The 13,402-nt window shown below is 37.8% G+C and overlaps 1 protein-coding gene across 1 annotated transcript in view; it reads right to left on the bottom strand.

The window, feature by feature from the left end:
- LOC145990207 (uncharacterized) overlaps positions 1-13,402 on the bottom strand; it is a 146,461-nt gene that overhangs the window by 113,999 nt on the left and 19,060 nt on the right. The window contains exon 2 of the mRNA XM_083125873.1: positions 10,404-10,501. Within this exon, the coding sequence (XP_082981999.1) occupies positions 10,404-10,501 (98 nt within the window). The remainder of the gene's footprint in view (positions 1-10,403; positions 10,502-13,402) is intronic.

Genomic DNA, 13,402 nt, shown 5'->3' with positions numbered 1-13,402 from the left:
TCTCGTGGCCCGACGTCAAAAGATGTTCCAATGTACATCTGGGTGCCTTGTTTTGTGTCCCGACGTCAAACGATGTTGTAATGTGCACCTGGGTACCTTGTCTTGTGGCTCGACGTCAACCGATTTTCCAATGTGCATCTGTGCGCCTTGTCTCGTGGCCCGACGTCAAACTTTGTTCTAATGTCACCTGGGCGCCTTGTTTCCGGGCCCGATGTCAAATGATGTTATAATGTGCACTTGGGCGCCTTGTCTCGTGGCCCGACGTCAAACGATGTAATAATGTCACCTGGGCACCTTGTCTCGGGGTCCGACGTCAAACGATGTAATAATGTGCACCTAGGTGCTTTGTCTCGTGGCCCGACGTCAAAAGATGTTCCAATGTACATCTGGGTGCCTTGTTTTGTGTCCCGACGTCAAACGATGTTGTAATGTGCACCTGGGTACCTTGTCTTGTGGCTCGACGTCAACCGATTTTCCAATGTGCATCTGTGCGCCTTGTCTCGTGGCCCGACGTCAAACTTTGTTCTAATGTCACCTGGGCGCCTTGTTTCCGGGCCCGATGTCAAACGATGTTATAATGTTCTCTTGGGCGCCTTGTCTCGTGGCCCGACGTCAACCGATTTTCCAATGTGCATCTGTGCGCCTTGTCTCTTGGGCCGGCGTCAAACGATGTTCCAATGTGCAACTGTGCGCTTTGTCTCGTGGCCCGATTTCAAACGATGTTCTAATGTCACCTTGGCGCCTTGTCTTGGGGGCCGATGTCAATCGATGTTATAATGTGCACTTGGGCGCCCTGTCTCGTGGCCCGATGTCAAACGAAGTTATAATGTGCACCTTGTCTTGTGGCCCGGCGTCAAACGATGTTCCAATGTGCACCTGGGCGCCTTGTCTCGTGGCCCGGCGTTAAACCATGTTGCAATGTGCCCCTTATCTTCATGGTCCGCGTCAAAAGTTTTTATTTTAGATGTGCATCTTGAAACCGTCTCTTGTCACCCTACATGCAAACATTCTCGTATTAATCTTAATAAATGTTCAACTTCGTGTTGTGTGGACAAGGCGGTAGGCATGAGCATTCCATGTCAAAGTACCCATGAATTTCAATTTTTAAAAATTAAATGCAATGCTGTAACTACTTTATCCTTTCTTTTGAGTGAACATATAAAATTGTAATTTGCATAAAACTTCAAGTATTTTACGTAATTAACTTAGAAGGTATTTTATATATTGTTTGTTTATTTTAACTTCTTTATTTACTTTTGTTTTCTATTGTGTCTTACCAGTGACACCAAAAAACAATTAATTTGTCCAATAATTGTGACATTCCCTCTTCAACTCCACTACAATATCCAAAGGTCAATTACTAACTTTCTTTTCCTCAAATAATTTATTTTTCATAGTTTGAAAATTATCATAAATTAAAATAAATTTCTTATTTATCAAAGAGGCAGCGTTTCGTCTGCCCCCTCTGTCACACAACTGTTAGCTTATAGCTATAAAGTAGAGCGTTTTTGAAGACCATAACTTGAAATCTTAATATTGCTCTGCTTCTCGCATATTTTATCCCTCTAATTTTGTGATTTTTATGTGGTTTAGTGCTGTATTAGGTTGTATACTGTTCTCAGCGCTTAAAATAAACTTTTATTATTATTATCATCAACATCATCATCATCATATACATACAATATTTTGTACTAACTTTCGGATTCCTGAAAATTTTTGTGTACCTTCCCATCTCTCACCCTGGCGCTCTCTTGACCCCCATCTTAATTTTTTTCTGACGACGTTAATGCCTACGAGCGGGACAATGAAGGACAATGAAATAAAGAAAAGAGCAGCTATGGCTCTTAATGAAGATGAATATCTCGCTATAAACCTGCAGTGGCCTTGGCATTTTTTCTTAACATTGATGTTCGTGATTTTGCATCAATAATTTAAGATTCTCATGTGCGAAATACGGATCTTATCAATACGCTATCACTAAATCACTCGATCAGCCCTTCCACCGAAGAGCAAGGGGTCATTTCGTCCCCCAGTATGAGATCTGAATCTTTAACAAACTTGACACACTTACATATATTATAAGTGTGATGAGACAGATTTAAAAGTTGGCCAATAAAATATGGTAAGCAAAGAAAAGCATGCCGATGCAACATGGTCTTGCATAGTTGCGTGCAAACTGGAAGTGCCCGTTTGCGTGCATTGCGCTTTTCAAGTACAGGGCTAAAGTGAATAAAAAAATGAGATTGTATCATTCACGGATATATTACGCTCAGCATGACTATGCTACACGATTACAGGTAAGGTCGACCGTGCGAAGAACACTCCACAGCCAATTAACACCAAGAGTTTATATTTAAAAAGTACCACGCATGAGATATCATTAAAATGTATTTATAAGTCCCTATTTTTGTACCGTACTGTACCAACATTTGTCGAATTTAGGTTTCACTATATGCTTGCTAGCCATCTGGTCCAAAAATTTAAAATGTAAAAATTTCATAAGACGAACAGATTCTTAGTGGGGAGTATGTGATATATTAGCTTCACATATGAATTAGTAGTATCAATACAGTTTGCAGTATATTTAGTCAAATATGTGATACGTTTTAATTTTCTACGCAAGTCCGTAGCGATGGGGTAGGCTAGGGGGCTGAAGCCTATAGCGCCATGCACAGGGGGCGCCATTCAAAGCCCCCCTTTTACAAAAAAAGATAACAAAGAATATTCGACGGAGAAATTTACGCCTGGCAGAGGTAAGGGGAGAAGGAAAACATACAAGGTGTTAGAAATAGAAAAACAGTAATCTGTGTATTTGCTTGATATGAGTATTCTGTGCATGTTTTTTGATGTGAATATTCTGTGTTTTATTTTGCGGGATTATTATTCTGTGACCAGCAAGAGAAATGTCATGTACTGGTTGACTGTGTGTGAGATTAAACCTTAATTTACTTATATTGGTGTTTCGTTTTTAACACAAGGTGTTACTCGACCCTTGTTCGAAATGAACATTTTCAAGTAATAAAGTGACCCCTAGATACTTCCTGTGGGGCTCACCACGTGAAAAGGAATATCACCATTCAACTCGGTGCCGTTATTATTCTTAACCTTCCCTTCTTCTTTTACTTGTACTCTTTTGGCCTACAGTGGAACAACAGGCAAAAGGATCTGCGCAGAACCGCGAGTCGTGTGCATCGTACTTGCGCAGGGAAGGGTAGAGTGGAGTGGGCTTCATTATGGCCAGAGTTGAATGGATGAAGGGGAAGATGCGCGAAGGCTTTTGGCCGAAGGTTCTTTTGTTTGTGGCCATTTTATACAAACCTTCTTTGCATGGTATTCTGTTAACACACTGTTGGAACGATCTGCTTCCCAAAGTAGTAGCAATAGTACGTTTTTAAGGATGTTCTTCTGACTATAAGACGTAACTGAAATATTGCTAAATATCCTAATTTTCTTTTTATGCAAACTACGAATCTTTAAATATAACCTATATCAGATGTTTTCAAACTTTTTGCTGTAGTGACTTCCCACGGCTGGCATAATCTGCACGCGCCTCCTCTCACTAACAATAGATAAATGCATGTGACCATGCATGAAACACCATTATAACACCATTAAGCTTGTTTCCATGATATGAAAAACTCAATATGCTGACCAAGGCAGAAATTTATTTTATTATAAAACATAAACTAAACGTAACGTTTCAACCTTCTAGCAAGGTCTTCTTCAGACTATGTACCAAGTACAAATGTAACAAGGTACAAGAACAGGACGATATATATATACACAAAAATACTCCCCTCCAGACTATTAGAAAGTTGTTCTGGAACATTCTAGCAGGTGGCTTTCCCTTGTCAACTTTACTTTCACCTGAAAGTGAATGTGGTTGGACTCTTTATCTCACGCTCTATTTCCTCCATTCTTCTACCTTCTTCTCTCCTCCTTCTCTCTTGTCCTTTCCACTCTTTCTAACACCTTCTTCAATTCTTTGTTTATCATCAGTCCCCCATTCCAGTTCATTGTGTCTTCTTCACCTTTCTTCTCTATTTCCTTGGCCTCTTTCCATTTTCTCACTAGCATTCTCTTCTTCCTTCCTATCTGCTTAGCCTCATCCCACTCTATGTCATGTCCTGTCACATGAGTCCAACTCATTCAGGTGAAAGTAAAGTTGACAAGTGAAAGCCACCTGCTAGAATGTTCCAGAACAACTTTCTAATAGTCTGGAGGGGAGTATTTTTGTGTATATATATCGTCCTGTTCTTGTACCTTGTTACATTTGTACTTGGTACATAGTCTGAAGAAGACCTTGCTAGAAGGTTGAAACGTTTAGTTTATGTTTTATAATAAAATAAATTTCTGCCTTAGTCAGCATATTGAGTTTTTCACACCATGCATGTGTTTATTTACACATTTATTTACACATTCAAGTACTGAACATTAATGTGTAATCAATAAAGATTATGTACAATTTTCGTGTTTATAATTGGGTGTCAATTCACTCAGCGATGAGGAAAAAAAGGACACATAAAGGCAGTAAGAAAACATGGAAGATAGATGCTAATAAGAAGCATGTATTGCAATGTTTCAGGGGGGTGTATGAGCTTGCTTAGCGTCACACAGTTTATCGAATCTGGATAAATATTTCGAATTGCAAAGCGCATCTCATTGTGGACATTTACTCACCCCTTCTGCTGTGGTAAAATTTAGTGGAGGGTTCTGCGTTGAATGTATATCGGATCCGGTTGTACTGCCTGTCCCTGTGGAAAGTACTTTACGAAGTGGAGATGAAGTTGTGACAAGTGCTCCACAAACACAAATTTGATTTCTCCATTTAATTGTAATCCTCTTCTTTAAAAAATTCTCAACGTAAAAAAAGCAATTACGAATGTTTTCATATTTTTCTTCCAAAGCAGCAACTTCCATTGGAAGGTTGACACCTTCACTAATAGAGGTGCAGAATGTGGCTATCATTCCCTTGTAGAGACACATTTAGAACATTCAGTTTTTTTATAAAATGTCAAGAAGGTTAACTTCTGGACAAAGACGCTATTCATGAAGCTTTCATCATTGTCAAGGTTTTCTTCTACAAAGTGTGGGTGCAGTTCTTGTCTCAGTTCAAGAACACGGGAGATGACATTGCCGAGAAACAACCAACGTGAGTTGCAACAATACAGAAGATATTGATATATATTTTTATTATTACATTTTAAACTTCAGAAAGAGTGTAAATTCAGAAACCAGACCAGAACTTCCCTGTTAGATGTTACCGTAAAATATACAATATTCTACCGTACCGTTAAAATTTAACTGACTGTTCATTTACAAAAACGGAAAGCAGCTGTTTCTTTTCTCACGAGTAAGCATGGCTTGGAATTTTAAACATCGACATATTGTGATATAGAAAGATAAAAATTTAAATTTTACCTTACATAAATATAAATTGCAGCTATATACACAATAAATATATTTCTAAATATTAAATAAAAAAAACTATATTCATTACAGTTACGGTAATTGGATGGTAGCAGAAATTGACGTCAGGTCTCCAGTCAACTTTTTAGTGTTGAAGTTTTCGTACCCAGTCACGTAATCCAAAGAATTAAAAGTTTCGTAAGAGTTCACCAAATTACATAAAATTCACGAATAAAGTGGTCTTCCTGAAATACTCGAAGATTGCCCTTGATTGAGGTGAGGTAAAAGTATGTATTGATGTATTGATTTCAATGTATTGATGATCTTTAAACAAAATATTTAAATATTTTTAAAATATGAAAAAAACAATGGTGCCAGATCGCTCATCTGGTGTATCGAGTAGAAACATATACACAAGAATAATGATGTATAAAATAATTGTTATTAATGATTATATTATTATTATTAAAATTATTGTTACTATCACTACTTCATCAATTTTAAAGTCCATTGCACTATTAATAAAAGGTTTCGAAAAATATACATTTACAGAAGGAAGATGTAAAATTCTGCTTTTGTGTAAGAGAAATTTAAGTCTTTGTGAATAAGGTTTCTGTCATGTTAATGGTATAATTATGGCATGTTCCACACGGAAACTTTTGAAATTAGGTTTATTTTTCAGGAGTCGAAATTTAATGTGAGGAACCTGGTTCCAACAGTATTTCAAGGAGGTGTGAGAGTGAATTAGTAGGTCTAATTTCTTCGGGTCAGTCAACTCCAATTAAAGTCTATCTCGATAAATCTAACCAAGTTGGTAGAGACTACGTTTCCATGGTGACAGACTTTCAAACTGTACGTCTAGTCCCGATTAGACTCTCTGTGCATATAGTTGACTTAAAAACAAAGTCAAACTCAACACTTATGACCAGACTATATTAATAAGCAAGCGGACTATTGTCTTAATTGGCAACGGTTTCTAAAGAAAGAAAGAAAGAAAGGACAACGATATCAAGAAGATTGATTCCAGACACATTGGTAGTGGTTGTAGGCAAGTGGGTGGTTCTTCAAACCAACTGAGCTGTGGTTGGAATCAAGTAGAAGGTGTTTCCAACCAAGTGGGTGGACTGTGGGAGATCACTTCAACAAAGAGTGATAGTTTCAAATGAAAGGTACGTAGTACTAAGAACTAAGAAGTAAATCGTTGGTGATTTACCGAACAATAGTGGAACAAGTAGGAATATATTGAGTGTTCATTATGAAACAAAAATTTCACTTTCCCTTAAAAACACGATACGCGGTTGTGTTACTTTACCGTTTATTAGTATTACAATAAGGTACTGAACAGAAATAAAGTGAAAGGGGGTGAGAATATTTTGCAGAAGTAGTCACACTGAATACAATATAATATGATATGTGTTGGGAACAGTATAGCTGGAAAAGTTGACAACTGGGCGGTGTCCATCTACCCACTGCTCTCTGGCATCTTCACTGGTATTGTATAATCAAAGAAACTTTCCGGGACAGGAGCTCGAGGCCACAAACGATCTTGCTCCAATCCGAACGCAAATCCACCATCCCTCTCATCTTCTTAAGCTATTAAAAGGCTATTAATACAGTGCGTTCGTTTTGGCTCTGGCCCGAAATAACGTGTGAACAACTTTGAACAACTCTTACAACACAGGTTAGTACTCGTTAAGCAATATAAATATAATTGTCTACATGCTAAAGATACGTGCGTAAATAAGCGAGACGTTACGGGACGAAAATGCCGGCATCTGCGCCATGTCACGCGCTCTCTGGGCCCAGAGACAAAACGAACACACTATACGTTGCTGAAATGATTTTGTCAAAGCCGAATGAAAATTAATAATTTTTGACTCAACCTACTGAAGATTGACAACCAGGGTTTAATAAATAACCAGGACCTGGATTTTGATGACCTTTCATCTTTTAACTGGTGTAACATAGACATTGCTAACTAGTACAGAAATCCTGAACATCCTCCTCAGATAAATTTTATTTTTGTGGTCATTTTTTACCATTTTTTTTTATTTTTCGGTCATTTTTTTTAAATTTTGCGTCATTTTTAGGTCATTTTTTAAAATTTTGCGTCATTTTTAGGTCATTTTTTAAAAGTTTTGTGTCATTTCATGCTGAAACATAAGAAGTTCAACAATTTCTGTTTTGTCTGAATGTTATCTTGCGGTACTTACTCTGTGTTTAACTACCAACGCAACAAAACCTGTCTGAAAATCGCGAAATGCAACATTGTCGAGTTTCTTATTCATAGTCCGTACAACACACCAAGGTGAAGAAGCAATTGTTAAATTGTTTGTCTTGGAATATATATACTATTTTCAATAAGCAGATTGAGTTTTGTACTAATTTTTGGGTCATTTTTCAAGATTTTAGGTCATTTTACAGGATTTTTGTTGTCATTTTAAAGGCCATTTTTAGGTCATCAAATCCAGGCCCTGGTAATAACACTAAAGTTCTTTTACATGCATCGTCTGGATCCTCTCCTGCCATCTCGGAATTGTGAAAATTAAAAGAGATTAACGTAACACAGGATTTAAGCGGAATAACACCAAAAGGAACAACTGCAAATGTTGTTGAGTTGGTGTTTTAAGTCCACTTTATGCACAGCAAGGCTAATCGGGACTAGACCTACAGTTTAAAGTAGGATCCGAACCACTGTGTCATGTGCCTCCACCGGGTATCGAACCCAGGACCCCTTAATTACAAGGCAACGACGCTAACACTGCGCCATCGGGGATGCCCTATAACTGCAAATGTGAATTAGCGCGAAAGGAAAAACTGTTTCGTTATATTGCTTAATCCCCTTTTCACTGTTGTTCCGACTGCACATAATCTTTACATATTCGTTTCACAATAGGTTACTGCAGTGGCGACCGGCGGCAACTATGATGGGTAGTGCCAACGTGATCAAGAAATCGAAAAAAAGGAAAAAAAACTCCGCAATGCCTACTCCCGCCCCTCCTTCAGGTTGCGCCACTGACCAAGATGTTTATCCTCGTTTGGTAACGTGGAAAACAGTGTGTGTTTAAATAATAACGCAATCAACATCATCTTCACTCATTAACCTATCTTTATACACTTCCCTAAAAACACAACTGCAAGAGGAAGGGCAAAACAAGTCCTCTCACCTTCTCCTCCCCCTGCACACGTATTCCAACTGGATGTCAAAAATATGCTAGAAATTTGTTGTAAAAAGAAATTGTCGAAATGCGAAAGGAAACTCGCATCACCATAGGATTTTTTACTTTTATATATTTTTTTTAAAAAATCTGGATGGCCCTCTAAGCGCATCTATCTATTATCAAAATGTTCATTTAACTTCGGAAAAAGTACTACGTTCGTTTATCCAAAAAGTAGGCAGAAAAGTAGATAGTACCTCTCCCCCTTGAGCCGCCGCTGGGCTATTGTAATTAAAAAGAAATGATGTATCGAAATTGTTTAACCGCAAGAATGCCTAAATAATTGGTACTGTCAAGCGAGTCTTCGAATCTGATTACGATAAGTGAATATATCAGTCTGGTCACTTCTGGCTAATTCATTTCTACCAGTACAAGGTCTGCCGTTCAAAAATCGAGTTGTGACCGAGACTATCTCCGAGAGTCTGGTCTTGTTGCAGATTTTAGTAACTTAGAACGTCGAGTAAATGAAATTTTCGCCTAAATCAAAATTCCACTTTTTCAATCAAGATGTTGGCCACATGGTTGTTGTTTATAAATAGTGCTCGGAAGTTGACCTAAAAATCCCAAGAAATGGCCTATAAAATGACCTTAAAATTATTAAAAATGTTGTAAAAATTATATTTTGCTCCTAAAATGAAACGACTTTTTTCAATAATTCCTCGAAATCTGTTGTAGCAAAGGAAGCAAAGGGGAAAAAATCAATTGTGCTAATGTAGTTTTCTTTATTCTTACTTCAAGGTCACATAAAATACACCGCAAAGATTTTCTGTGAAAGCCATTCATCTCCTTTGAGAGTGGACTTTGCACAGTATTATTTTTTTTTTATTTTGTGACTAATTTCACTTTAAAACCACAGATCAAAGCGATAATAGAGGCCAGAAAGGGAACGTCAAAGTATGCTTCACCTAAAGTATTTTAGGTTAGCTGGAAGAAAAATAAATTTACCACAATTAATTATTTAATCCATTGCTATTAAACAGTCGTTAAGGCGTATGACTACCATGCGAGAGACCCGAGTTCGATCCCCGGCGGGGGAGAACCGGGATCTTTTCCATCTGTTCAAGCGGATCCGGCGCTCACCCAGCGTCGTATAAAGTGGATACCTGGAGGAAACTCTGGGGGGTAAAGGCGGCCAGGGGCGTGGGGCTTATCACATCACCCCCACCTTCGCCCGTGATCAAGAAAGTGTTGGGCCTAACTCCACACCTTCTATACCCCTTCATGGCGTGGTGCAAAGCATAGGATAGCCCTTTACTTTATAACTATAAATTTCATGTTAGGAAAGAAATACGTATGTAACTTATGCCAGTAAATGCATTTAAAATTTACAAGACAATAGGAAATTCCAAAAATAAACTTTAAAAAATTATCAAAATGGAACAAAAATGACCTAATAGCCAAGAAAGATCAGAAAATGCAAAATAAAATCAATGTTTTTTTGGTTCTAACTGAAGGGGAACAGATTACTACCAGGTTTAGCATCGTCTTCAAGGTTTAGAAAAAAATATATATTTTCATCGATTTCCGAGCCCTATTTATAAAAGTTACATTGTTGCCTAATGTGCCAGAAATACGTGTTTTTAGTTACTTCGCGACTCGAAATTTGCCTTTCGGTAACGAGAATATCGAGACAAGACAGGCTTCATCATTCACGAGAGGAGAGACTGTGAAGTTGCAGCTGATTTCTACCTTATTCTTCAAAAGTGATAATGTACACAACAAAGAGTTCCTTATTTATGTCTATATCTATCTGCTTAACCACAAAGGCTGACTCACCCACTCCGGAAAGTGCTTGCTGTGACGTCCTGAGATGCAGACATGCTCGTGTACCCTGTGAGTGACGTACTTCGGGAACTGCACTCCAAGAATGATTCCTGAAATGATAGACATGCCAAAGAACGTTTATTATCTTAACAAACTACCAAGGCAGGAAACCTATTATAGGATTCGGCACGGCACAGCCGAGGTATATGTCATATACAGACGTATTCTCCGAAATCTCATCTTTACATTGATGCACGATGCACATCACAATTTTGTTTCTTAACTGCTGTCACAATAATCAAAGCTACACCCCTTCCGAACGAAAATAGCATTGAATTGAATACGAAGAAAACACTTTCTCTCGTTGTGAAGACTCAGTCCCAGTGCGTGGTCTGCTGTGACGTCACACTATTGGACTCCATTTTGGAGGTAACACGGGCGACAGTCAGAAGCTTATATAATAGTTAGTGTCTGTCGGTGTTTAATATTCATAATTCATTTGTATGTATTTAGAATTAATATGCATGTATTTAGAATTCATTTGCATAATTTAGAATACATTTGCATTTCATTAGAATAATTTACATTTATGTATTTGCATATTTATAACTTTTATAGATTTTTAATTATTTATTTTATGAAAAATATGTAAATAAAAGGTAATTAGAGGTACTAAATGTTATGCATATGATTTTATGTTCATTACTGAAAAGTATGTAATGTATGAATCTAAAATATTTATGTTTATTGTATTGAAAATAAGTTTTTCCGGTTTATTAACGGGTATGAATGTTGGTAATGGTAAAGATCTCTTTACGATTTGGGACGGTCCCGGTACTCGAACCAACGATATGTAGTGGTAATAATTATAGTGTACTATGTAATAATGTTATTTCGTTGAAAGAAGTTGATCCGAGACATTAGACGGAAGACGGTGATCTCCGCGCAGGTAGATGACAAAGGAATTTGGGGGATGTGCGGTCAAGGTCAAATGACGTCAGAACGCCAGAACAGAGAAAGAACTCGATTCACCAATGAGAAAACGGGTCGGATGATTTTGAGAACCGGTTTTTCCAAGGTCATCTAGAACGCAAGAATATGGGAAAGATATTCAACACCGTAGCACAAGGAAGAGACTGAACCAGACAACAAAGGATGTCTGGGAATGCGTGGTCAAGGTCAAATTTTTGGAACTCTGCATTGCTTTCCAGAACCGGTTTCCGCCGCCAATTAATATTCCGCTCAGGGCTGCCCCCAGGGCACGGGATGCTGTAGCATGTTAGGACATGTTTTTGTCAAAGTAGCCCAAGGTTACCCGGAACACAAGAACAAAGCGAAGCGTCTGTTTATATTTCAACCAATCAGAAATCGCGTCGGTTTTATTTCAACCAATCAGAGAAAGCGTCGGTTTTGCTTCCGAGGTATAAAAAGCGCGTAAAAGCGAGAAGAAGTTAGTTTGAGAAGTATTTCTGAAGCATTGTGTCAGAGAAGACATCAAGTTGTTATCATTGTCTGAGAGTTGCAGACAAAGAACTCAAGAGAAGCTATAATTAAGGTAAGTGACTTTTTATATGTATCTAGTGTGTTTTTAAATAATGCGTAAATTCAAATAATGCAACGAACCAAAAAAAACAAATATGCGTAATGTGACCAAGTACTACAATTATTTTTCTATTTTTTACAGGTGATTCTATCTGGAAGGGAATTTTAGTGAAAGATGGCGTCTGCAAGCTCTACCAACGAGGCTAACCACACTGCGATGAGTACTTCGGACGAGATTATGCTCAATTTTACCTCTGGAATGTATATTTCCCCACTAGAACAGGTTAATGCACATTAGGATATGTGTGACAGGATGGTGTTCTATGACGATATCCCTACAAGTGATCCGTCCTTTTTCTGTGAGACAGTGCAAACAGCAATGTGTCAATTAGGGGTGGGAGCAAGTCAATTTCCAATTGTGGATGAAAGAGAAAGGTATTTTAGACGATTTGGAATGTTAGGGCGAGAGGTAACAATTGAAATACCTAATCAGGTTGTGGGGGACCCTGAATGCTTGGTCTATATTCCAATATTTGATGAGAATAGTTTATTATGATGTTTCTTCGGACAGTCAGGTGGGATTGGTTATTTTCGGCAATGAAACCAATAAGGATATTTATATCCCTTGGCGCCATCTTTCGGCATTAAATCCTAAGATTATTCAACACTTTGTGACAAAAGTGCTGAATAGCAATGAATCCTTCTTTGTGGATAACACTATGAAATATATGGCGCACATTGTCGAACCCAAGCGCGGTAGATGGAAGAACAAATACCCTCTGTACAGAAAATATGCCCCCTTACTAACAATAAACAATGCGAATCAGAGACAAAGGTCTATTACTGTTCTGACAAACAATGACAATTTGTGCTTACCACGCGCTATTGTATTTGCACAAGCCAAAGTTGACAAAAACACAAGCAAAATCCAATCTTTTCGAAGATATGATAATAAACTGAAAGAAGCAGCTATGCATTGATGCCATGAAGTAGGCGTTAATCCAACCAATGGTTGCACTGTTGAAGATATCATTAAATTTCAGAATCAATTAGGACCAGAGTACCAAATTGTTGTGTTTTCGATGAAAGAAGGTGAAAGCGAGTATGAAGTTATTCGATGCACTCCGTATGCCCCTAATCATATAAATTTATTGTATCACAATGAACATTTTGATATAATTAATTGTGTACGCAGACTTATTGTGAAAAATTATTACTGCCCCAAATTCCAGGTAGGATTCAATAATAAACCTGATCATACTGAATGCACTAGATATTGCTCATTGTGTGAAAACACACATGGCAATGAAATCACTAACACTATCCCGAGAAAATGCACTACATGTAACAGGAAATTTCTGTCCCCGAAATGCTATGAAAATAATTTGCGCACAGAAGGGCGGAAATCCAGTGCTTGTCAATCTATTTACCAATTTAATGTGTGTTACAAAGTAGTGAACAAGAAAATG

This window comes from Lepisma saccharinum, chromosome 7 (assembly GCF_977018435.1).
Source record: "Lepisma saccharinum chromosome 7, izLepSacc3.1, whole genome shotgun sequence".
NCBI lineage: Eukaryota > Metazoa > Arthropoda > Insecta > Zygentoma > Lepismatidae > Lepisma > Lepisma saccharinum.
Note: the sequence above shows the minus strand (reverse complement) of the source record. Positions and strands in the feature narration are given on the sequence as shown.